The sequence below is a fragment of the Moschus berezovskii genome, chromosome 9, assembly GCF_049115385.1.
Source record: "Moschus berezovskii isolate FMDL1 chromosome 9, NW_MosBer_1.0, whole genome shotgun sequence".
Taxonomy (NCBI): domain Eukaryota; kingdom Metazoa; phylum Chordata; class Mammalia; order Artiodactyla; family Moschidae; genus Moschus; species Moschus berezovskii.
In genome coordinates this window covers 76,615,815-76,643,731 of record NC_142468.1, presented here as the reverse complement: position 1 = coordinate 76,643,731, position 27,917 = coordinate 76,615,815, and the positions used below count along the sequence as shown (strand labels likewise).

The 27,917-nt window shown below is 36.0% G+C and overlaps 1 protein-coding gene across 1 annotated transcript; it reads right to left on the bottom strand.

Moving 5' to 3' along the window:
• Nucleotides 1-3,699: 3,699 nt before the first annotated feature.
• Nucleotides 3,700-4,629, bottom strand: LOC148776494 (olfactory receptor 4L1-like). The gene has a single exon (XM_088840310.1). The coding sequence runs from the start codon at nt 4,627-4,629 to the stop codon at nt 3,700-3,702; it is 930 nt and encodes a 309-aa protein (XP_088696436.1).
• Nucleotides 4,630-27,917: the final 23,288 nt, after the last annotated feature.

Genomic DNA, 27,917 nt, shown 5'->3' with positions numbered 1-27,917 from the left:
ATGTAGAGACGAAGAAACCATGCCCACAGAGATGCCTGTGCCACAGAGGCATGTATGCAGATACAAAAAAAGGAGAGAGGGCACCAGGAGAGAGGAGAGTGCCAGAGAGAGATGGAATATCTCTGGAAATGCAGTGTCCTTTGTTGTGGTTTTTGGTTTTGGTTTTTATTGCTTTTTTATATAATTACAGATTTCTCAGGGATCTCAGTTTTCATATTGATTGATAAGAAAGATTCTAGTTCTTTGAGAAGCCTCTGAGAAGTTGAGGTGTTAGGTGCATGGCTTTATTCTTTCCCTCCCCAGGGAGAAATTGAGAGCTGAGGTTTTCAATGACCAAGTAATATTCTATACTGTGGATACAGCACATTTTGTTCTATCCATTCATCAGCTGATGAACGCTTGAGGATGTTTTAGCTTTCTTATTATTATGATTAAGGCTGTTGCAATCATTTGTCTACAGTTTGTTGTGTGCATATGTGTTTTCGTTTATGTTGCATTGATATTTGAAATAAACTTGCTAGGTCATATGTTAATTCTATGCTTCACATTTTGAAAAACTGCCAGAATTTTCTTTAAAAGTGTTGCACCATTTTATGTTTCACCAGCTATGTATTAGGGTTCCAATTGTTCTACATCCTTGTTGACCCTTGGAATTGTCTATCTATTGGATTATAGCCATCCCAGTGGGTGTGATGTGATTTCTTATTGTGAATTTTATTTGGGTTTCCTCCTGATACCAGTGATGTTCAGCATCTTTTTAAATAGTTATTGGCCATTTGTATATCTTTTATGGAAACATTTATTTAGATTATTTGCCCATTTTTAATTGAGTTGTCTTTTGATTCTAGAATTTTCTAAATTCTTGTATTCTGGATACAAGTCCCTAATCAGACATATGATTTATAATCGATTTATACCATTCTGTGTATTTTCTTTTCCCTTTCTCCCAATTCTCAGTTATGCTGAACTTTTTCTTTGCTTGTCTTGGGTCTTTTTATTGTGAAAGTGTGAAAGTTTCTCAGTCATGTCCAGCTCTTTTGTGATCCCATGGACTGTCATCCGGTCATGCTCTTCTGTCCGTGGTTTTCTTCAGGCAAGAATACTGTAGCAGGGCAGGCTCCTCTGTCCAGGCAAGAATACTGGAACTGGTAGCCATTCCTTTCTCCAGGGGATCTTCCCAACCTCAGGATTGAACCTGGGTCTCCTGAATTGCAGGCAGATTCTTTATTGTCTGAGCCACCATGGAAACATCTTTTATTGTGAGTTCTCTTTTAAAATATTTCTATGAGAGTAAGTATAGCCTGTCTGAAAATTAAGAGGAAACCTTAACTAAAATTGGATTTGGGATGGCCTGTAAAGGGAGCTCTCATGCCCTACCATTTATCCTCAGTTACCCCAAACAGGAAGTAATCAGGCACTAACCTCAACGGGAATAGATGTATATAGTTCTCCCAAAAAGTAAGGGCAATCATTCTACTTTCCCAGCAGGAGGAAAGAATACTTTCTTCTTGTCCAGCAACAAGTTCAAGCCAAAGGAAAATGCCTAAGCTCAGACTTCATCTGAACTTTCACTTTCTTTCAATGAACTTTCTTCTTTTTACTTACATATGACTTCCTTTGCTTATATACTCTCCCTACTATCAAAGCTTCCATGTGTATCTCATAGTATCTTTCTGGCAGATGAGCCTTTCTACCTGACATGAATTGTTTAATAAGCCAATTAGATCTGCAAATTTACTCAGTTGAATTTTGTATTTTAACCAGTGTTTCAAACCACAGTTTTTTCAGTGAACAAGAGTTTTCTTGTTCTGTGTTTTCTTCTATCAAATACCCAAGCCTATCACTTTGAAGTTGCACGTTAAAAGAAAATTCTCACCTTGATGTTTTAGGACATACAAATAATTTGATGACAAGACAAACCCTTGTTAGGGAAGCACTTATTTTCAACTCCACTAAAAATCAAGTTTGAGAAACTTTTTTTTTTTTTTTTTCTTGCTGTCTGCTTCTGTTGGGCAAGCTTTCTACTGATTTTCTCTTTTTTTCCCCCAGACTCTGAGCTCTCGTTCAAGTGAAGTCTGAGCCATCCCTGTTCAAGCTCAAAGTCTAGTCCACAGTGCTCTCCCAAATTCAGTTTTACTAGCAGGCTCTAGGCAGGGTATTCTCTAGATGTTCTCAAAATAGGCAATGGTTCCATGTTGGTGTATTTTCCTGGAATGTCATTCAAAGTTCAAACTAGAGTTCAGGTGTGAATTTTTTAAATTTCTTTTAAAATTCATGAATTTAAAAAATATTTTAAATGATTTTTGACAATTCTATATGTTTTGTCAACCAAGTGACTGAAGAGCTTGAACGATTTATACTGATAGACACAAAAATCTTACATAATATTTTATGAAATGACATATAATTCCATCTACCACTGATTGTATACTTTACCTTGCAATTAGTTAGGATTCCTTTAATATCAGGTGTGCTATATTGTAGGACTGAGATATTTTTGTTTACTATGTAGAAATAGAGTTGAATATAATTCTTATGGCAAATATTCTTAAATTATGATATATAACATAAAATCAAACAATGAACTTCTTTTTTTTAACTGACATTTGAAAATCAAATCACACTTATGAGCATGTGGTTTCAAGGCTGCTCTTGTAGTTCTATTGAAATTGTCCTTCCATTATTTCTTTTTCCTTTCTGGTATCTTATATTCACTCTGTCATCTTATAGTAACTATATTATCAAATTTATTTATTTTTGTTCTTTATCTCATTGGTTCAAGAGGTTGAAATTAAATTTTTGCCTTTGCTGTTATCATTCTTTTAATCATGATTTATTCAGGGTACCGCATTTATGGTAGTAGTAGTTAGTGATAATCATTAGCAATCTATATTAAAATAATTTCTAATAGTACCACTACATATTTTTATATTTACCTCTTCACTAATAAATAAATATTGAATATATCAATAAGTATTTAATGATATTATATGTCTATTTTGCTGCAGATAACTAATTATCATTATGTGCTATAACAGCATTAACTGTGAATTTAAAGCATTTTATCATTAATTTTTTCTGCACCAGTTATGATTTAAAATAAAAGAGTAAAACCATGTATTGCATATAATATATTCAAATTATGATAGCCTTATATGTGAAAGCTAGGTTATTTATACAATTCTAAAATCTAAAGCAGAGACATTACTTTGCCAACAAAGGTCAGTCTAGTCAAGGCTATAGTTTTTCCCGTGGTCATGTATGGATGTGAGAGTTGAACTGTGAAGAAAGCTGATCGCCAAAGAATTGATGCTTTTGAACTGTGGTGTTGGAGAAGACTCTTGAGAGTCCCTTGTACCGCCAGGAGATCCAACCAGTCCATTCTAAAGGAGATCAATCCTGGGTGTTCATTGGAAGGACTGATGCTAAAGCTGAAACTGCAATATTTTGGCCACCTCATGCGACGAGTTGACTCACTGGAAAAGACTCTGATGCTGGGAAAGATTGGGAGCAGGAGGAGAAGGGGACGACGGAGAATGAGATGGCTGGATGGCATCACCAACTCTGTGGACATGAGTTTGAGTGAACTCCGGGAGTTGGTGATGGACAGGGAGGCCTGGCGTGCTGTGATTCATGGGGTCGCAGAGAGTCGGACACGACTGAGCGACTGAACTGAACTGAACTGAAAATCTAAAAATTCTATGTGGAGCTAACATTTTGGAACCTTAATTTTTTCATGGCCTCTTGCATTTTCTGATTTCTCAAGGTGTAAATAATAGGATTCAATAAGGGTGTGAATACAGTGTAAAATACAGCAAGGACTTTATTGCTGGCAAAACTCTTGAATGGCCAGGCATAGATGAAGATACACGGCCCAAAGAACAGACTGACCACAGTGATGTGAGCAGACAGTGTGGACAGAGCTTTGGAGAGGCCTCCCGATGATCTTCGTTGCACAGTGGCCAGGAGGACAGTGTAGGAGACAAGCAGGAGGAGGAAACAGATAAGTGACAAGAGTCCACTGTCAGCAATGACAAATAATTCCAGGGTGTATGTTTCCACACACGCAAGCTTAATCACAAGGGGAAGGTCACAGAATATGTTGTCTACGATGCAGGGGCCACAGAAAGGCAGGTTTACTGTTAAAACCATCTGACTCATGGTGTGTATAAAACCAATTGTCCATGAGAGTATAACAAACTCTTTCAGCAACCTGTGGTTCATGATTTTCCTGTAGTGAAGGGGTTTACATACGGCCACATATCTGTCAAAAGCCATGGCTACCAGAAGAGTTGCCTCAGCACCTCCAAACAAGTGCATAAAGAACATCTGAGCCATGCATCCCCATATAGAGATGGTCTTGTGTTCAGTGAGCAAGTCTCTGATCATCTTGGGTGTGGTGACTGTGGAGAGACACATGTCCAAAAAGGAGAGGTTTCCGAGGAGGAAGTGCATGGGAGAACGAAGGGTGGAACTGCATGTCACTGTGACCATAGTGAGAGCGTTTCCCAGCACAGTAGCCCCATAGATCAAGGAGAATGTCACGAAGAAGACAACCTGAAGTTCCCATCCTGCAGAAAATCCTTGCAAAATAAACTCAGTCACTACAGATCCATTTTTCAGATCCATTTACTCAACTCAAAAAAAGTTCCAGAGGTTTTTTCTTATCTCAGATATTTTCAAGAAATGATTAGTGCCTTCAAATTAGAGAAAATAAAATGAAAATAATGTTGTTACTGTAGGTTAGCCTCCAGAAGCATACAGAGTGGATACTGAAATGTTGACTGTTTACCTGGGGAGTACACAGAGGACAGAAGCACACTAAGCCTTCTATTAAAAGTTGTGCTACATGAATAAAATGTAAATGAGCATAAATATTACTATTGACACTTTTGTGGCAGTAAATGCAATAATTACATGCACTATGGAGAAATTACAAGGCTCAATAACTATTAAAATGAAAACCAGCTATAATTTGGGAACCATTGCCTTTGTCACATGGATTTCTTTTTTCCTTCCAGAATTATATTTTCTTATTTTTTTAAAACTAAACATAAAGAAAAGTTTCTATTATAAATGCTCCTGTTAATGAAAAACAGACTGTATTTTTCACATAGTTCCTATGTTACATGAAATTTTACAACCCCTGATACAACTAACAAAAGAAAAACCTGAATATGAAATTAATTCAATTAAGCAGAAATTGATTTAAAAGACTTATATTGGCCTTTTACTTTATTTCAGAGGGAAAGACGGCATGAATTTAGGTTGATGACTTTCTTAGCGCTTGTGTCTCTTATTCTTTTCCTGAGCAAGTCTTCTCAAAATATTTATTTCTGCACTTAATAGACCTGTTCTTTTATTATGAATACAAAGGTAACATAAATGAAAGGAAAGAAATTATTATATAGCTTAGACAACAACATGTATTGGTAAAAAAACTTTTATTCCTCTTAAATAATTAATTGTCAATTTGATTTTATTACTTTCACAAATTTATGATCTACTTTGGAGAAAATTGAAGGTAGAAAAATAATACATTAGCACTAGGAAAGAACTTTCTAATCACTTTTCTCCACACCTTATTTAGTAAATGAAAAATCAAGGTCTAGGTAAGTAAGTAAATCTCCCCAAGTCCTAAAGGCAAGACCACTCCCAAGAATGTGTAGTGAGTATTAGATGAGATAGTGTTTATATAAGTTCCTGGCTTGGCACAGAATGAGCACCAAGAAGGCGTATATTGATCAGTTATTCATATAAATCCAAGATTAAAGTCTGAGAATAATTTATATAAATCCCTATTAGAAAAGTAATAAACCAAGGCTTATTTTATTGTCAGATATGAACAATACACATTACTTAATGTAACAATTAAATATTCTCTTCCCTTTTATTAAAGACATTTTAAGAAAACAAACATAATTTCAACATAGATGCATTTTATATTTTTTAAAACCTATGCACACTTATCCTAGACAAATCTCAAAAACTAAATAAAAGAGACCTAACACAAAAGACCACATGTTATATAGCTTGCTTTATATGAAATATTTAAAAACAAAAATCCATAAAGACAGAAATTATGTCAGTAGTCCCCGTGAGTTGGGATGTGAGTGCCAATGGGCACTGCCGATGATAATGACTTAAAATCAGATTGTGGTGATAGATACACAAATATATGAGTATAAAAATAATCATTGAAATGTGTACTTAAAAAGGGTAAATGTATACTATGTGAATTATATTCAATAAAATGTAAACCATTATACATTTTTAACTTTTATTCTTGTTAAAATTTTGTGTTTGTAAATTATAGTTTTCTAGTACTGTACTGTACAACTGCTTATACTCAAATATATTTCATTGTGAGATAATTAATGACCTACTGCAGTCCAATTGAATCTACTTATAAATGTATTAATATCCCCTATTTGAATTTATAATTTTGGCTACCTTTAGTATTTGGAAACTTGCTCTTCTCTGTTCTTGTTAAACAGTTTTCTTCATACTTTTCATACTATTTTGAATATTCATAATTAGTTTCCTGGAATATTCAAATCTTCCTTCAGTCCAGCGTTCCAAAGAATAGCAAGGAGAGATAAGAAAGCCTTCCGCAGTGATCAATGCAAAGAAATAGAGGAAAACAATAGAATGGGAAAGACTAGAGATCTCTTCAAGAAAATTAGAAATACCAAGGGAATATTTCATGCAAAGATGGGTTGAATAAAGGACAGAAATAGTAAGGACCTAACAGAAGCAGAAGATATTAAGAAGAGGTGGCAAGAATACACAGAAGAACTATACAAAAAAGATCTTCATGACCAAGATAATCACGATGGTGTGGTCACTCACCTAGAGCCAGACATCCTGGAATGTGAGTCAAGTGGGCCATAGGAATCATCACCATGAACAAAGCTAGTGAAGGTGATGGAATTCCAGTTGATTTATTTAAAATCCTGAAAGATGATGCTGTGAAAGTGCTGCACTCAGAATGCCAGCAAATTTGGAAAACTCAGCAGTGGCCACAGGACTGGGAAAGGTCAGTTTTCATTTCAATCCCAAAGAAAGGCAAAGCTAAAGAATGCTCAAACTACCGCACAATTGCACTCATCTCACATCCTAGTAAAGTGATGCTCAAAATTCTCCACACCAGGGTTCAGCAATATGTGAACCATGAACTTCCAGATGTTCAAGCTGGCTTTAGAAAAGGCAGAGGCACCAGAGATCAAATTGCCAACATCCATTAGATCCTGGAAAAATCAAGAGAGTTTCAGAAAAACATCTATTTCTGCTTTATTGACTATGCCAAAGCCTTTGACTATGTGGACCACAATAAACTGTGGAAAATTCTGAAAGAGATGGGAATACCAGACCACCTGGCCTGCCTCTTGAGAAACCTGTATGCAGGTCAGGAAGCAGCAGTTAGAACTGGACATGAAACAAAAGACTGGTTCCAAATAGGAAAAGGAGTATGTCAAGGCTGTATATTGTCACCAAGAGTATTTAACTTATATGCTAAGTAAATCATGAGAAACGCTGGGATGGAATAAGCACAAGCTGGAATCAAGATTTCCGGGAGAAATATCAATAACCTCAGATATGCACATGACACCATGCTTATGGCAGAAAGTGAAGAGGAACTAAAGAAATTCTTGATGAAAGTGAAAGAGGAGAGTGAAAAAGTTGGCTTAAAGCTCAACATTCAGAAAACTAAGATCATGGCATCTGGTCCCATCACTTCATGACAAATAGATGGCAAAACAGTGGAAACAGTGGCTGACTTTATTTTTCTGGGTTCCAAAATCACTGCAGATGGTGATTGCAGCCATGAAATTAAAAGATGCTTACTCCTTGGAAGGAAAGTTATGACCAACCTAGACAGCATATTAAAAAGCAGAGACACTACGTTGCCAACAAAGATCCATCTAGTCAAGGCTATGGTTTTTCCAGTGGTCATGTAGTGATGTGAGAGTTGGACTATAAAGACTGCTGAGCACAGAAGAATTGATGCTTTTGAACTGTGGTGTTGGAGAAGACTCTTGAGAGTCCCTTGGACTACAAGGAGATCCAAACTGTCCATCCTAAAGGAGATCAGTCCTGGGTGTTCATTGGAAGGACTGATGTTGAAGCTGAAACTCCAATACTTTGGCCACCTGATGCGAAGAGCTGACTCATTTGAAAAGACTCTGATGCTGGGAAAGATTGAGGGCAGGAGGAGAAGGGGACGACAAAGGATGAGATGGTTGGAATGCATCACCGACTCAATGGACATGGGTTTGGGTGGACTCCGGGAGTTGGTGATGGACAGGGAGGCCTGGTGTGCTGAGATTCATGGGGTCACAAAGAGTCGGACACGACTGAGTGACTGAACTGAACTGAACTGCATTCTTGAATATGAAGGATTTCCAGGTGGCTCAACAATAAAAAAAATCTCCCTGCAATGCAGGAGACCCTAGTTCGATCCCTCAGTCAAGATGAGGCCCTGAAGAAGGAAATGACAACCCACTCCAGTATTCTTACCTGGAGAATCCCAAGGACAGAGGAGCCTGCCGGCATAGGGTTGCAGGAAGCTGGACACTACTGAAGCGACTTCGCACTTTAATACGAATATCCTGTAGGGACTTCTCACTCTTTCAGATTTATTTAAAATCTCATTGTATTAATGGTACGTTTTATACAGAGATTTTCTAAATATCTAGTTTGTGTCTACCTAATTCTACCTTGCCAAGTCCTGCTTCAACTGCCATTGTTCTGCCAACACTTGAAGCTTGATCCCTATTCTGCAGAAAATATCATGAGTTTCTAGGTTTTCCATTATTTTCAATGATAGTATGAATTATCTGGATACTCAGGATTTACTTTTCTTAATTTTAGTCATGATCCTAATCACATCATCTATTGTCATATCTTACTTTTTAATATAATTTTGAGAATATTTATCCTTTAAATTTTCATGAAAATTGTTGATTATAGCTCATTGTGAAATAAGGATGTGATTTCATATCTTAAAATCCATAGCCTTTTCCTTTCAGCCAATACAGGAGTAATTAAAATACCTTTTTCAGTGTATGAACCTTCTAATGAATTAGCTCTCTGTAACATTTTCACTTACCTGCTCTAAAGGCACAATATTAGGAGCAGCATGTTCAAGGGATTATTCAAAATGACAAATCTACTTTTCACTCTCTGTGATTCCCTTCATATGGTTCTGGGTACTATTTTAGGCCTGTTTTATAAAAATGTGAACCACCTTGGAGGCAGACTTGTTGGATCTCTGGGAATCCAAATTTCAGTGGGAGTAGTTAAATCACTGAGGCAAGATGTTCACACTTAATTTCTGATCCTGGAATATACTGTCACTCTCCTGTCATTTCCTGGAGTATTCAAATTTTCCTTTATTCTCTTGAATATGAGGGGCTTCCCTGGTGGGAAGTTGGAATGATTAAAATAGGCATGAGAGTGTTGGTTGATTGTGATATAGTAAGTGTAGACAGCTTTGATTTAACACACACTTTATTTTCCTCACTTCACTCCCAAGAAATTTTCTTACATTCCTTCTAACAACTCTGCAGTAATTTTTGAGATGAATTATTGAAAAATCGTTCTGTCCATCAAAATATGAATATAAAAATTGATCTACACATATTGTATAAAAGCACATCTTATGTATATGTTTACATGTTACAGTAGAAATTTTAAAAGATAAAATTGAAATAAATTATGTTAAATTATTTAAAATTGATATTCATTAATGATTAATCATTAAGCTAACTAAAGTATAGCTATTTTCGTTATTCAGCTATCTTTCTATGAAATTTTCAGAGAATGTTTATACTTGGCACAAAATAGTTTCATAATCATTTCTGTGTGCTGTTGTGCTGTGTGCTTAGTTGTGTCTGACTCTGTGACCCCATGGACTGTACCCTGCCAGGCTTCTCTGTCCGTGGAATCTTCCAGCAAGAATACTGGAGTGATTGCCATTTCCTCCTCCAGGGATCTCCCCGACCCAGGGGCCAAACCTGCATCTCTTGCATCTCCTGCATTGGCAGGGGGATTCTCACCACTGTGCCACCTAGGAAGCCCTTTCATAATCATTATCTTTTTTAAAATAAAATATAATAAATTCTTGTTTTGTAAGGTGTTGCTTTTACTGAAATAATCATATTGATATTTCTGGTATACTCTGCAACACAGGCTTCAAAGTCTGTTTCAATAACTTGACAACAAGGGCTGCCCTGAATAACTTTTGAATTGGTTGACATCTCTGTTCCTTATCTCCAAATCTTTATTTAATTCTGGTCAAATTCATCATTTAACCCATGGTTTCATATAGAGTTTTTGCATAGATATTGCTTTTTTTGCAAGAGTCATTGTAGTTGATGGGAATTTCTCATATACAAATGTTAAAATCTCCCATAGTCTTACAATAAGCAAAATTCCTTTCCACAAGATTTAATTTATTCTATCACTATATTTGCAAGCCTCAGAAATGGTTTGTATGTACCTTTCCACGGTGTTTGCTGATAAGGAATCCATTTTATTTATTGTCATATTGCTCATCTTACCCATTTTTACAGAATAGCAGAAAAACAAGTATTTTCTCAATGGAATGTGGCTTTGTTCATTTGCTATTAATAAGAAACATTCTAAAACACTTTCTATTACATTAAGTGAAAATTTTAAAGTCTTCCATTGATTATTATATGACTATTAATATTTCAAAGAAAATTATCAGTAGTTTCATTATGACATTATTGGAAAAGGTGTTTGATATATTTTCAATCTTATGTTTATTGAGACTTATTTTATCTCCTAACTTGATATCGACAGTAGAGAGTGTTCTATGTGCAATTGAAAAAATATGTACAATTGAAAAAATGATGTAACGTTCAATAAATATCTGTTAAGTTTTTCTGTTCTAATCTGTCACTAAAGACCAATATTTCTTTACGATTTTCTATCTGGAAGAATATCCGTTGATATAAGAAGTGTGTTAAAGGTCCCCTACCATTATTGTACTGTCCTTTTATGTCTGTTAATATTTGCTTTATGTATTTAGGAGTTCCTATGCTGAGTGCATAAATACTTACAAGTGCTACTTCTATTTTGAAAATAAATGATTTTCATTTTTACAAGATGTAATACCAGTCAATCTTGTTTATATCCAGGTTAGCAAATAAGGTATGAATAGCTGCAAAGAGATTTTTAATATTTTAGTAAATTAACAGAGCACTTGATCGTGTAACACAACCTGTAATTTAAAATTGTATTTCATTTAATCATAAATTTCTGATTTTAAAAGCAGAAGATAATCAGTAGCTTAGAAAACAACAGAGAAGAAACAAAAAAAAAATTTAAAGAGAGACAGGGGACATAGGAGAGCTACTTGGTAAATTTGGTGTCTCAGTGGCATGTTTACTGGATGACTTGAAGACAGAAATACAAAAAAAAAAAGCAGACATGAGGTTGTTCTCTAATACCTGTTTCTCCTGCACTACCCTGCCTTTTCAAAGCTTCTGCTCCAGCCATGTCTTCCATGATTCAGACTTGCTCGTTGTTTCCTAGCATTCCAGAAATTTATTTCTCTTTCTTCTATTTTAGTTCCTAAATTTATGTTATCTTAAACTTAGAAATATTTCATTACTCTGCAATTATTCGCTTGTTCTTGTTTATTTCTAGCTGAAAATTTTGAAGAAAATATTCCTCTGTAGTAGCATTACACTGGTTCAGTTCAGTTCCATTGCTCAGTCATGTCTGACTCTTTGCAACCCCATGGACTGCAGCACGCCAGGCTTCTCTGTCCATCACCAACTCCTGAAGCCAGTTCATGTCCATCAAACTCATGTCCATCAGGTCGGTCACGCCATCCAATCATCTAAACCTCTGTCATCCCCTTCTCCTCCTGCCTTCCATCTTTCCCAGCATCAGGGTCTTTTCCAATGCATTTTCCTTTGCATCAGGTGGCCAAAGTTGGAGTTTCAGCTTCAACATCAGTCCTTCCAGTAAATATTCAAGACTGATTTCCTTTAGGATCGACTGGCTGGATCTCCTTGCTGTCCAAAAGACTCTCAAGTGTTTTCTCCAACATCACGGTTCAAAAGTATCAATTCTTTGGCACTCAACCTTCTTTATGGTACACCTCTCACATCTGTACATGACTACTGGAAAAACCACAGCTTTGACTACAAGGACCTTTGTCGGCAAAGTGATGTCTCTGCTTTATAATACACTGTCTAGGTTTGTCATAGCTTTTCATTCAAGGAGCAAGCACCTTTTATTTTGTGGCTGCAGTCCCCATCCACAGTGATATTGGAGCCCAATAAAATAAAGTTCATCACTGTTTCCATGGTTTCCCCATCTATTTGCCATGAAGTGACAGGACTGGATGCCATGATCTTAGTTTTTTGAATGTTGGGTTTTAGGCCAGCTTTTTCACTGTCCTCTTTCACCCTCATCAAGAGGCTGTTTAGTTCCTCTTTTCTTCCTAATATTAGAGTGACTATTATCTGCATATCTGAGGTTGTTGATATTTCTACCAGCAATCTTGATTCCAGCCTGTGAGTCATCCAGCCTGGTATTTCACATGATGTATTCTGCATAGAAGTTAAATAAGCAGGACGACTGTATACAGCCTTCACATATTCTGTTCCCAGTTTTGAATCAATCAGTTGTCCCATGTAACGTTAGAAATACTGCTTCTTGTCCTGCATACAAGTTTCTCAGGAGACAGGTAAGGTGATCTAGTATTCTCATCTCTTTCATTTCCCCTAAAGTCAGGAATAAGACAAGGGTACCCACTCTCACCACTACTATTCAACATAGTTTTGGAAGTTTTGGCCACATCAATCAGAGCAGGAAAAGACATAAAAGGAATCCAAATTGAAAAAGAAGTAAAACTCTCACTGTTTGCAGATGACATGATCCTCTACTGAATAATAAACTGAAAAAAAATTTTTAAAAAATTTCCACAGTTTTGTTGTGATCCACATAGTCAAAGGCTTGTATTGAAATAAGCAGATCATCAAAGGAGATAATTCAGTATAAAAAAAGAACCCGATATACCACCGTTCATCATTGGAACTTGATTGCCAACTAAGTTCTCAATTAATAATCTGAACATTTTAAAATAAATAGAACCCCTGGAATACGTCTTATTAAATACTTATATTTATTTATAATAAAATTGTGACCCAGGATTTGATTTTCCCAAAAAACTTGACAAATTATCTTGTCAAAGAAAATGACTGAAGCTCTCTCTCATCATATAAAATAACCCATGTCTTTGATGATTAGTTTTCTTCAGTTTGAACTGAGAAGTTCATATAATGTTCTAAACTATGTTTTAATTTATAAAAGATGGTCATTTACGGTAGTCTTAGTGCTTGGGAAAAGGAAAGGATAAGGCAATAAGTAATTTACTAGTGAATTGCATCTATTTTTCTGAAAAAAAAAAAAAAAGAAAACTTGAAGAGGTATTAATTTTAGTGCACTGCTAGTTTAATTTTAACATATAAGGCAAAATTAGAGACAAATATAGCACACAAAAATGCCCCAAAGTAGAGAATATTAAAAAAATAAAAATAAAATTTCTATTAGGACCAGTAAAACTAGAACTCCTCTCTGTCACACCTACTTTTACCATGGAAAATGAATTAGACATTAGAGCTTATAGCTGCATCCCAGGAGAAGGAGAAAAAGGTTTTTGGTAAGAAAACAAATCAAGATATTGCTCTATTATAATTAATATTATTTCCACTGCTTTTTTTTTTATTTAGAAAAGAAAAATGCATTTAATAACTATGCTCTGCTTATGCTTCCATTTCAAAATGCCAATATGCCAGAAATTCTTCCTCAATAACAAGCTATTAGTAATCAATGATAAATTAAATTAGGTTTGGATTTTATAAAACTTGAATTCCAAAGAGTTCCCTGGTAGACTTAGTGGTTAGGATTCCAGGCTTTCACTGCTGTGGCCCTTGTTTAATCCCTGGTTGGGGAACTGAGATCCCACAAGCCATGCAGTAGGCTTGTAGGATAGGCAGTAATATTATTTCCATAAAGCATCCTCAAAATTTCTTTTATTCACTATTGAAAGGATACCATCCCAAATAACTTTATTTGATATTTTTGCCATTTCTTTAAAGCCAGTCTTTAAATTCTGTTATCTACATGATAAATAATTTACAGATGTTAAGATGAACCAATCTTAAAGGTATAGTTTGAAAATTTTGTTTTCTTGTGCAGGCATCTATGAAACTACCACACTTGTCAAATTTCTAAATAAATTTTTCTCACACCAAAAAGTTCCCTTCTACTGCTTTGCAATAAACATTCACCAGCAGAGATAAGGACTATTCTCATTTCTCTCACGTAATATCAGTTTTGTCTACTGTTGAATTTCTTTTAAATAAAATCTTACAATATGTATGCTTTTGAGTATCTTCTCTCTAAAATAACAGTATTTTAGAGATGTATCCAGACTGTTTAATGTACAAGTTTAATTTTTTTTAATGTATTACCGAGTTTTATTCCACTGTGTGAATGTACTATGAATGTAACCTCATCTTGGTATCCATTTCTCAGAAGACCTAAATTAACATAGTTGGTACTGGGAGTGGTCTGAGAAACAGATGAAAATGGGGATTTGTAGCTGGCTCATCACCTGGTGGCCAATAAGATTCTACTGCAAATGGTAGGGTTCCCAGGTGGCTCAGTGATAAAGAATCCAGCTGCCAGTGCAGGAGATGCAGGTTCAATTCCTGGCTCAGGATGATCCCCTGGAGGAGGAAATGGCAACCCACTCCAGTATTCTTGCCTGGAAATTTCCATGGACAGAAGAACCTGGCAGGCTACAGACCATGGGGTCATAAAGAATTGGCTATGACTGACTGAGTGAGCACGCATTCACTCAAGTGGTAGATGGGACACAGGCCCTCACTTAGTGCAGTTGGCTGATGGCTAAATATTTCATGGGTGTTCAGCCATTAAAAAGAATACATTTGAATCAGTTCTAATGAGGTGGATGAAACTGGAGCCTATTATACAGAGTGAAGTAAGCCAGAAAGAAAAACACCAATACAGTATACTAACACATATATATGGAATTTAGAAAGATGCAAATGATAACCCTGTATATGAGACAGCAAAAGAGACACAGATGTATAGAACAGTCTTTGGGACTCTGTGGGAGAGGGTGAGGGTGGGATGATTTGGGAGAATGGCATTGAAACACGTATGTTGTCATATGTGAAACGAATCACTAGTTCAGGGTCAATGCATGTTATAGGATGCTTGGGGCTGGCATGCGGGGATGACCCAGAGGGAGGATAAAGGGAGGAGGGAGGTGGGAGGGGGGTTCAGGAGGGGGAACTTATGTAAATCCGGGGCAAATTCATATCAATGTATGGCAAAACCAACCAATATAATATTGTAAAATAATTTGCCTCCAATAAAAAATAAATTAATTACCTAAAAAAAAAAAAAAAAACTGGATCCAGAGAAGCAGAAAGAAATGGGGGGAAAGAATTATTCAAGTGACAACAGGATATCTGATCTCCGCAATGAAGTGTGGTTGAAGAATGACATCCAATTATTTTCATTATGGAACTGAATTAATTAAAACTACTCAAAATAGTTTTTGTAAAAAGAAAAAAAAATAATAAATAAATATTTCATGGGTGGTGATCTGGGAATACAACCTGTTGGAAAGGAATGCTATTGCAGGTGAATGATTCTTTTATTTGGAAGAAAGAGAAGAGAAATTCCTATAAAGAGTGCAGTTGTTTGGTTATTGTAAGTTGTATTGATGCCTTGAAATAAAAAGAAATTGAAAGTCGTTAACTAACAAACGTTAAAGGTTAGGTGTAAGGATTTAAAAACTCTTTGGTAGTTTACAAAGAGTTCCTTGTCTCCTGAGTAAGTAGACACAGACAAGCAAGATACTGAAGATCTAACAGAGTTACACAAGTATACCTATAGAATATCCTTCACCTTTGAAACTGTTGGTTACTCAGGAGTGTCTAACTCTGCAACCCCATGGACTGTAGCCTGCCAGGCTCCTCTGCCCATGGAATTCTCTAGGCAAGAATACTGAAGTGTGTTGCCATTCCCTTCTCTAGGGGATCTTCCACAGTTACACAGATCCAAAAAAGTACAAACACTCTAGGCATGTGTATCATGATAAGGTCAGAGCACTGGTTGGGAAAAATTGAAAACCCTGAAGTATGGAATGAGTACATCTGGATAAATGCCCTGATAGACTTTGGTTCTACAGATTCCTCAACATCAGTAAGAGCTAGAACTTTCTGCTGCTCAAGGAGCTTCAGAGGCATCACTTCTGCAAGGAAATAGGTCATCTTTTAGGCCTGGACTAACTTCCTCTTCTGCTTAATAACTAAAGTAGAAGCCCAGCATAACCCCTGGGATACGCTGGGCCTGATAAAAATGAAAGAGACTATATACTAAAGTAATTGTGAGATTTTACTGTCATGTTCTGGCAGGAGCCATGAGACTGTTATTGAAGGGAGTCATGAGACTGTTACTGAAGGGAGTATTCATGCTTTGCTCTCTTCATTCCAAAGGGAATCTTTATGACAGTTACTTTCAATTCTCAGTTAGGTAAATCATGAACTCTGTTTCACTAGTGTCAGTTTCTGGAGATTTACCTTGCTTCTTTGTTTAGAACATCTTTGCCTGGTTCTCTGTTCATTCTCTGCATTGGTCTCTAAACATTAGACCGTGCAGGCACCTCTGCCAGTCTTCACAGATTCGCCTTGTACAGGAGGAGGTCCTCACCAATAAACGTGAACAGAGGTTCTGGAGACCTCTGCCAATGGTTTCCCTCCTCAGGAGGAAGCATGCCTCTTGGCAGTGATTTTTATTTTCTCACTCTGTGCACAGATTGTGGTGGGACATGTGGTGAAACTTTGGCGTCTAGAAGCCCAACCTGCTATCCCCTTTCTCCCCCAGCACTTGGACTCTATCTGAATCATCACAGCTCCAAGCCTGGTGAGATAAGTACTCGTTCTTTGGGAATCCTCTGTGAAGTTGTGATGCTAGATCCATAAATTAACTCTTTCCTTTACAGGTGGAAGCTGAGAGCTGGAATATTTTATCCACTCATTCTGTGCTGAGTTATGGAGAATCAATTATATAACTGGCTCAGCTAACTGCCTCTGTCTTCCCCCAGACAGCCAGACTGTGACAGACCTGTAAAAGCTCCAAGACTAGCAAGACCTGAATCTCCTTGCCTGATTTGGTGAGTCTGATTTTTCATTCTCCAGGGATAAAAGAGACTTTCAATTGGTTTCAGGGTTCTCACAAAGAAAATCTGTCCCTCAGTTCAGTTCAGTTCATTTCAGTCGCTCAGTCGTGTCCGACTCTCCGCGACCCCATGAATCACAGCACGCCAGGCCAGGCCTCCCTGTCCATCACCAACTCCCGGAGTTCACTCAAACTCATGTCCACAGAGTCGGTGATGCCATCCAGCCATCTCATTCTTTGTCGTCCCCTTCTCCTCCCGCCCCCAACCTTGTTAAGAGATCTTAAAAAAAAAAAAAAAAAACACGGAAGAGTTTCTAGCTGAGAAAAGAAAAATATTTTTAAATATTTTAAGAATTCGGAAAAGTAAAAAATACTATAATAAAGATCATCCTGTTTTCAGAATTAACAAGTATGTGCATTTTTATCATTTTGCATCAAATTTTTTAAAGAAAATAAAAAATACTGGCAGAGGTAAAGTTCACTTATCATCTGACTAGTTTGTGTATGACATGAAAATAATTACATGATATCCTGTCATAACAACATTTTGCAAATGATTTTATTTTTACTGACAAACTGATATTCTAAAATTGTACAATATACTTGTACATATCCATTTACATGTAAAAAATTTTTTCAAGATTACATTACCAGAAGCACAATTACTAGTCATTTTAAACTAATCAAATAATGCAAATTTCTCAATAAAGATTTATATAAATACTACTTTGCACAAATATTGGTATTTTTTAGCTCTCATTCTGACCACCTTATTTTATTGTAGGAATGCAAAAATGGTTCAATACTAGAAACTCACTTTATATAATTAACAAAATTAAAAAGTTAGGCAAGTAACATAATTTACAAGTGACAACAAAATAAGCATCTAATAAATATTAGATTCAAAAATTATAAAATATGCCAATTATCTTTAAGTTCATATATATATTCATGTACTCCCAATCTGAATTCAAGTAGGAGTTTTTGGAAAATTGACATGTTAATTCTAAAATGTATATTGAATTACAAAAGATCAAGATGAGCCAAGGCTGTTTTGAAGAACGAAGATTTGTACTGCCAAAACCTACTTATAAAGCCATATAAGACAGTTTGATTTTGGCTCAAGGATGTAAAAATAAACCAGAGAAACAAATGAAATATCAGAAATGACAACAACAGATAACATAGTAAAGCACATTTGTGGAGAAACAAATATAACTGTTTACTGATGAGCCAGTATGTAATAAGTAGCTGATGCTGGTGGCTCTGTTTTGGTAAAGAGGACGTTTCTAATGTCAGAATTCCACAATATCAATAAATACCATTAGTTGGCTTAATCATATTCTCCTAAAAATTTGGCTTCAAAATTAATATTGTTTAACTTTAAAGATTTGATATTTTAATCTTTTCTTCCAGTTTGTTCTCAGGTTTACCTGATTATAAAGTAGACCAGGCAGTGGGTGAGATAACTTTCCTAGGACGCATTATAAGTCTACATGCAGCAATAACCCAGCTTCCCACAAGAGGATGAGAAAAGAAGGAATTTTGCTAAATTTTTGCTTATAAGTTTTTCCACTAAATCATACTTTTCACATATGACTCCGCCATGTGACATAGCGGTGTTTGTCTTCATGCACTGTTTATTCCACAAATTACAGATTTCAGAGAGTAAGGACCCAGAGCAGAAAGAATGAGACAGAAAAATGAAACAAACCTACAGTTGACCGTTGAATAACAAGGGTTTGAACTGTGCATATGCAGATTTTTTCCAATAATAAATACTGCAGTATTATATAATTGTTTAGTTCCACTGTGTTGGAGGGTTGGTGCCCCTAATCTCCCCATGTGTTCAAGTTAGTAGCTCAGTCATGTCTGACTGTGATCCCATGGACCATAAATAGCTCACCAGGCTCCTCTTTCCATGGAATTCTCCAGGCAAGAGTACTGAAGTGGGTTGCCATTTCCTTCTCCAGGATGTGTTCAGAGTCAATTGTATTGTCCACAACTACACACAAACACATAGGTAAATGAGATATATAATAAAGATAGATTTTGGGATCATTAAGGGAAATAGTAAATGATAATGGGGCAACTACTTAGCAATCAGGAATGGCAAGATCAAACCTCTAATTTCACTTCTCTTTTGCAAATAAATCTCAGAAGTGTGAAAGATTTAGATTAGAAAAATACAGCTATGAAAACAGTAAAAGCAAACATAGGTACGTATTTTAACCCATTAAAAATAGCTCATTAAAATGTTTTAGATAGATATGGACTAGTAGATTTTACTTTACTAAATGTAAAAAATAAAAAAGTGATCATAAAAAAGAGATGAGAATATACTTTCAACAAATAAAACTAAGAACTGTTTCAAACTAAGAACTTTGATTAGTAAGAAAAGGTTAAAGAAACAGTGGGAAAGTGGAAAAACCATATAGATTAGCAATTCACAGAAGCAGAACTTCAAATATCTTTAAAAAACCCTTCTCAACTTTATTGATAATTAAGGAAATGCAATTTATAGCAAAATATGTAATTTTACTTATCACATTTAAAAATAAATTTAATTTTGACAGAATGTGAGATAGAGTTTAATAATTCTCTTTTTTATATTGGCCCTATATATATTTTGGGAGGGGGAGTTGGCACTATATCTAAGATTTAAAGGTTTTATGACAGTTTAATGGAGAACCATCACTTGTGGGATTTATAGGCTAAGTGTTCAAAGAAACATAATTGCATGCTCTTTGCATCATTGTCTTTAATAACCAAAAATCGAGAAGCTCCTCAAAATTCCAAAATTCCAAAATTGTGGGATTATTTTAAAATGGAAATGTATATGTGCTGATCTGGAAAAACATATGACATATTAAATTTGTAAATGTTATATTTTAAATTGCTGCAATATTTTAATGAAATATTTCATACAAATTTCAGAGAACTATCAGTTCACTAAACTACCAAGACTGCCTACCTCTGGCATATTAACATATAAAGTTTAATAAAGATTCTAAATTTTATAGGTTCAAATTCTGTACAATTTAATAAAATTGAATTAGAGTCTAGTCCTGGATAAGTGCTCACAAAAATGTAGTTGGCATTTATCTACCAAAAGCTTTGAATCAGAGAGTCATTTATTTTACACACAGCTATAATGGAATATTTAAAATTATCCATAAGCAACCTGAAACTTGTGATATTAACTTGCTGTGCCAGTTTATCATCTATGCCTAAAGCATTTAGAGTTGCAGTGGCAACTCTAAGTTGGTAATTATGGATTTGGCAATCAATCATACATAGCCAGAATTGAAAACATATTCTAAGTTGTATATCAACTTTGACAAAGAAACTTCAAGAAAGTCAGGACGATATCTCTGTCCCCTTACCCTTGAGCCTTTCCAAAGTTTCCTCTGTGAATAATGAGAAAAATTCTTGAAGTGAAGGACAATGAAATCTGATATTAAAATGTATTACAAAGCAGAGTAATAAAATGATATTTTAGTTTCATAACATTAGATGGAGTAATGAAGTGATTGTAAGAAACCTGAGAATTTAAAAATAGTCATAGATTAAAAATATGTTCTTAAGGATAAATTTACAGTTATTTGAGAATAAATATGGCTGGTTAGCTACATATCTTAAAGAAAAATTAATTCAAATATTTTAAATATTTCAACAATAATTTCAAAAATAAAATACTGACATAAATATATGTGAATATGTACACTCTTTTGTATTAATATTGGGTAAGATCAAGATAAACCTATAAGTAAATATATTCATTTTGTTATTTTATAGTATTGAGTTAGGATCATGTAAAAGGCAAAAATAAAGGTGAATAGATTTTATTCAGTGAGGATGAGTAAACTCTCTATTATATCAAAAACATAAAAAAGATTGTAAGAGGCAAGAGCTAAACTGGAGAGAAACAGTCAATATATATGCCCTTAATATCAATTTTTTACGAGTCAACAGGACAATATCAAGAGCCATGTAAAAAAATTAAGACAAAGTGAAGTATAAAATGTTTAGGAAAATATATGTGATGTTTGAACCTGTGGAAAAAAGAAATTAATTTCCATAAAAATATAGCTTGAGATCATACACAGCAAAGTTTTGGTGATTTAGTTGGATGGTAGAATTAGATTTCTGGTTATATTTTCCCATATATCTTGATATATCACAAATATTTTGTAATAAATATATTTAATTTTTAAAATTAAAGATGTTTGAATAAATATTTTATTTAATGTATTCAAACATAAAAATGTCTTTAGTTTTTTTCTCCATACCTTGTACCTGCTTTGAGAGTTGTGGCTGAAAATCACTAGAATTTTTTTTTCACTTGCTCCCACTTTTCTTTAATCTTCTTTCTGTATGTGCAAATTCTAATAAAGGAGAATTTTACTTGAAAATGTACAAGACAACATGAAAAATGTGTCAATTATCGACCTTGGGAAAATCTGGCATCTTATAACTGAATTCCCTCAGCAAGTTAAAGGACATGTATTTGGCAAGCTAGAGTATTCAAATTCTCTCATTAGTGTGTAGTTTTTCCCAAAACAAGGGACAAAAATAAGGCTTTGCCAACCAAACAATGCATCCACATTTCAAAAAGCAGACATGGATATAAAAACTGAGTGTCTATATAAAGTGTAGATAAAATTGAATTTTCAAAAATACAAAGTAAGAATGATTTATAAATATAAGAAACAAGATTAATTATAATTCACTTTATTATAGAAAATTTCTTCAAAAAATACTTTCCTAGCCATAAACATTTCTTCCTTTAATCCTATTATCTGAATAAAAGTCAAGAGAACAAATTTAATTGGAAATATTGGAAAAAACTTATTCCTAAGAGTCACATTCCTCTGATACCTTTCTATTTTCCTCTGTAATTAGTTCCTCTTGGATTTGCAAGCTCCCCCATAACTGCATTGTTCCAGAAGAGTTCAAACTGGTTAAAATTTGGTTAAAATTAAAGAGATTTAGTGTTTTTTTATTTCTTCCATGTCAAACAGCAGCTAATTTTTTTCTCACATTTGACTGCCAATGTTTATTATGTCAATAAATGGCCTATGCAACCAATTATTTTGTTGAATTATATTGTGATTTCGGTGAAAAGCCTGGTTAATAATATCCAAAAGTACTTATTTTCTGCCTCTATATTGACAGTTTCACATATTGATTACTTCACGTATTCATAGTTTCAGTTCAGTTCAGTCGCTCAGTCGTGTCCGACTCTCCGCGACCCCATGAATCACAGCACGCCAGGCCTCCCTGTCCATCACCAACTCCCGGAGTACACTCAAACTCATGTCTACAGAGTCGGTGATGCCATCCAGCCATCTCATTCTCCGTCGTCCCCTTCTCCTCCCGCCCCCAACCTTTCCCAGCATCAGAGTCTTTTCCAGTGAGTCAACTCGTCGCATGAGGTGGCCAAAGTATTGCAGTTTCGGCTTTAGCATCAGTCCTTCCAATGAACATCCAGGATTGATCTCCCTTAGAATGGACTGGTTGGATCTCCTTGCAGTATAAGGGACTCTCAAGAGTCTTCTCCAACACCACAGTTCAAAAGCATCGATTCTTCGGCGATCAGCCTTCTTCACAGTCCAACTCTCACATCCATACATGACCACGGGAAAAACCATTGCCTTGACTAGACGGACCTTGGTTGGCAAAGTAATGTCTCTGCTTTTTAATATACTATCAAGGTTGGTCATAACTTTCCTACCAAGGAGCAAGCGTCTTTTAATTTCATGGCTGCAATCAACATCTGCAGTGATTTTGGAGCCCCAAAAAATAAAGTCTGACACTGTTTCCACTGTTTTTCCATCTATTTCCCATGAAGTGATGGGACCAGATGCCATGATCTTTGTTTTCTGAATGTTGAGCTTCAAGTTTAGATACTCTTAAGAAAATAACATACCTGTTAAAGGGTTAATGTGTTATTCCCAAATCCGCTATAAGCATTCTTGTACATTTCTTTTGGACATGATCATTTCTTTCTCTTTAGGTGTATACCTTGCAGTGAAATTACTGGCTCCTAGGTAGGCATGTCTTTTAGAAACTACCAGTTTCCGATGTTGTTTCACCAATTTATCCTCCCACCAGCAGTGTACAAGAATTCTAGATGTTCCATATCCTTCACAGACTTTGATATTCTCAACCTTTTTTAATTTAAAGCTATGTTCTTATGTACATAGCAATACTAATTATGGTTATATGTACATTTCCCTGATTACTAGTAATAATACCTTTTCATATGATTATTATCTATTTGAATATTCCCTTTTGTGAAGTACCTATTTAACTCTTTTTGCCCAAATCTTGTGAATGGACAACTTAAGTGAAACAAGCAAATCTTGAAACCACAAATTATACTACTGGCAAGAGAAGAAAGAAAATGTACATGCTGTGTATCAAAGAGATTAAAACCATAATTTAAAATAATCCCTTTAAAAAAGAAACACAAGGAACATTTGTTTCACTAATGAAAAAATTTCCAAATGTTTTAAGTGAAATAACTTGGAGTAGACAGAGATGATGGTGGAATGCTGCTGCTGCTAAGTCACTTCAGTCGTGTCCGACTCTGTGTGACCCCATAGATGGAAGCCCACCAGGCTCCCCCATCCCTGGGATTCTCCAGGCAAGAACACTGGAGTGGGATGCTTGTTTCACCTCCCCCCAGAAACACATCAAAAACATCTACACATGGAGCAATTCTCACTGAAAACAACTTTGAAACTGGCAGAAAGACTCTTGTTTGTAAGAAAGATACACACAGAATTGGGTAGGAAGGGAAGAGCTGAGATCGGTTTAGGACTCACAACCCATCAGAAGGGACATAGAAGAAAAGGGGTTTGGAGATCCTCCCTGGGGAGTGAGAAGTTCAAATCACGTATTTAACACCCTAGCCCTGGAGTCTGACACTAGGAAGATGAGTCCCATTAGCTGATTTGAAAACCAGTGGAACTTATAGAGGGCTGTGAGAAACCCAGACCCACCGATGAAGGGCATGTACATCTTTCTTACTCCCAGGAACAAGGAAGAGGAAGCAGGTTGAAACTGCCTCAGGCTCTGGCTGGTTTCCAGAAAGCACCCCAACATGTACCTTTGCCCATGCCAGTCACCCAGTCTGGCCCCTCTACCTCCAGCACAACTCCCCAGTAGAGTGAACACTGCCTTTGTCAAGCAGAGTGTTCAGTGTTGATGAATTTATGCCTAAAAAATTCCTGAGACTAAAAAAGGAGACAAATATTCAGGCAGAAGATAAATATTCAGATATTCATCACAGAGAACCCTAATCAAGAAGAACCTGAAGAGACCCACACCAAGTCATATCATAACTAAAATGACAAAAATTAAAGATCGAGAATTCTAAAGGCAGCAAGAGAAAAACCAAAGAGTCATATACAAAAGAACCCCTATCAGACTATCGGCTGAATTTTCTGCAGAAACTTTGCAGTCTGGAAGGGAATGACACGATATAAATTGCTGAAGGAGAAAAAAAATAAACCTAGAATACTCTACCCAGCAGGATTATCACTGAGAATTGAAGGAGAGACAGACAAAAATTAAGAGTTCATCAACCTCATTTTGTTCTTTGATCTGTGGGTTCATTGTTGTTATTCAGTCATCAAATCACGTCTGATTCTTTGCAACCCCATAGACTGCAGTGCACCAGGCTTCCCTATCCCTCACCATGTCCACCGAATCAGTGGTGCCATCCAACCGTCTCATCCTCTGTCACCCTATTCTCCTTCTGCCTTCAGTCTTTCCCAGCATAAGGGTCTTTTCCAATGAGTCAACTGTTCGCATCAGGTGGCCAAATTTCTTCTTCTTCAGCATCAAAACTTCTAAAGTGTATTCAGTGTTGATTTTCTTAAAGATCAACTGGTTTGATCTCCTTGCTTTCCAAGGGCCTCTAAAGAGTCTTCTCCAGCACCACAGTTTGAAAGCATCAATTCTTTGGCACTCTGCCTTCTTTATGGTCCAACTCTCACATCTGTACATGACTACTGGAAAGACCATAGCCTTGACTATATGGACCTTTGTCAGCAAAGCGATGTCTTTGTTTTGTAACACACTGTCTAGTTTTGTCATAGCTTTCCTGCCAAGAAGCAATCGTCTTCTAATATCATGGCTGTGGCCACCAAACACAGTGATCTCAGACCCAAAAAGGAAATCTGTCACTGCTTTTTCCCCTTCTTTTTGCCATGAAGTGATGGGACTGTATGCCATGATCTTAGATTTTTAATATTGAGTTTTAAGCTGGATTTTTCACACTCCTCCTTCACCCACATCAAGAATCTCTTTAGTTCCTGTTCACTTTCTGCCATTAGAGTGGTATCATCCACCTATCTGATGTTGTTGATATTTCTCCTGGCAGTCTTGTTTCCATCTTGTAACACATCCAGCCCAGCATACTTTTCATTAAATTTAGATTTTTTTAAACATTATTTCTTTAGATATTTCTTTCTGCCATCCCTGACTCCAGTACCACATGTGGTATATTATGTGATATTTTTCATAGGTTATAGAGGCTATTTTAAGTTTTTTGCCAATTTTGTACTGTTTCTGGTTTAGCTTAGATGATTTCTATTTTCTATCCAAGTGTTTTATTTTTCCTTTGTTTCCCAAAAGGAATTTTTCAGTTTCTGTATTATATTTTCAGTTCAGTTCAGTGGCTCAGTCGTGTCTGACTCTTGGCGACCCCATGAATCACAGCACACCAGGCCTCCCTGTCCATCACCAACTCCCAGAGTTCACTCAAACTCATGTCCACAGAGTCGGTGATACCATCCAGCCATCTCATTCTTTGTCGTCCCCTTCTCCTTCCGCCCCCAACCTTTCCCAGCATCAGAGTCTTTTCCAGTGAGTGAACTCGTCGCATGAGGTGGCCAAAGTATTGCAGTTTCAGCTTTAGCATCAGTCCTTCCAATGAACACCCAGGATTGATCTCCTTTAGAATGGACTGGTTGGATCTCCTTGCAGTACAAGGGACTCTCAAGAGTCTTCTCCAACACCACAGTTCAAAAGCATCAATTCTTTGGCGATCAGCTTTCTTCACAGTCCAACTCTCACATCCATACATGACCACGGGAAAAACCATAGCCTTGACTAGACGGACCTTTGTTTTACCGCCCCCCAATTCCATTTGGTTATTTATTTCATATCTTCATTTTTTTCTCTCATGTTCATATTTTCCTTTAAATTCTTGATTTATTTATATAATGTCTATTTCAAAATTTTTAATTTTAAAAGCTTATTCATCTAAATCATTTCTGAATATGTATCTCTTGATCATATAGATCATATCTTACTTCTTTGAATTTTTATTAGCTAATGATTGGATGTCATATATCAGTGGGATTCTCCATGAAGGGACATTTGGCATTATCTGGGGACCTGGATGGATGTCACATGTGGGGGCTGCTACTGGAATTTAATGGACAGAAGAAGGAATGCTGCTAAATATCTTAAAATGATCAAGAAGACCTTTGAACCTACAATAAAGCTACCTTTAAAACTTGAAGTCAAGACTTTTTAAAGCATACAAAAGATTAAAGAATTCTTAGCAACCTGATGCTTACATAAATATGTTAAATGAAGTTGTAATGAAAATTTTTACATTTATTTATGTACAAATAAAATTTGAATATGACAATAGTTCATAGAAGAGAAAGTGCATAAAGAAGTTTCTTACATTTATTTAATGAAATGTTATAATTATCTGGAGGTATGAGAAATAGAATGTTTCTTGCCGTATCAGTAAACGAAGATGTTACAGTCATTAGCAATTGCAGCCACCACCATGGTGAGCTGGTAAGCTCTGAGGGAACTCGGAAGGAGAAGAATACCTGCCATATTGAAGCCATCAGATTATAGCCACTCCCTACAGTGAGCCACAAGGAAACTCAGGATGTGACCGACACAGGATACTGGTCCTACACAGCTCAGGTGCAAATAAATGGGATGATTTCAGTGAGCCCAAACTCTTGCATCTTCCCATACATGGAAAAGAACTAAATTCCTTAACTTGAGTTATCCAGTTTTAAGTAACAACAATATTTTGTTGTTCAGACTATGTGCCTTTTGTTAAAAAAATTTTATATAACCTGGTTCTTCCCTTCACCTCCTTGGAGCAGTTCTTTCAGGGTCACTTTAGATGTTGTCTTCTAGGTTTGAAGTTCTAAATATCCTCACTGGAAAAAAAAATAGCTCTCAGCTTTTAGGTTGTGAGTATTTAAGTTGACAGAAATCAGAAAGTGACAATTTAAAGTTCAGTTCAGTTCAGTCACTCAGTCATGCCTGACTCTTTACAACCCCATGAACTGAAGCACACCAGGCTTCCCTGTTCATCACCAACTCCCAGAGCTTACTCAAACTCTTGTCCATTGAGTTGGTGATGACATCCAACCGACATCCAACCATCTCATCCTCTATCATCCTCTCATCCTCTGTCGTCCCCTTCTCCTGCTGCCTTCAGTCTTTCCCAGCATCAGGGTCTTTTCCAATGAGTCAGTTCTTCGCATCCAGTGGCCAAAGTTATGGAATTTCAGCTTCAGCATGTCTTTCCAATGAATATTCAGGACTGATTTCCTTTAGGATTCACTGGCTTGATCTCCTGGAAGTGCAAGGGACTCTCA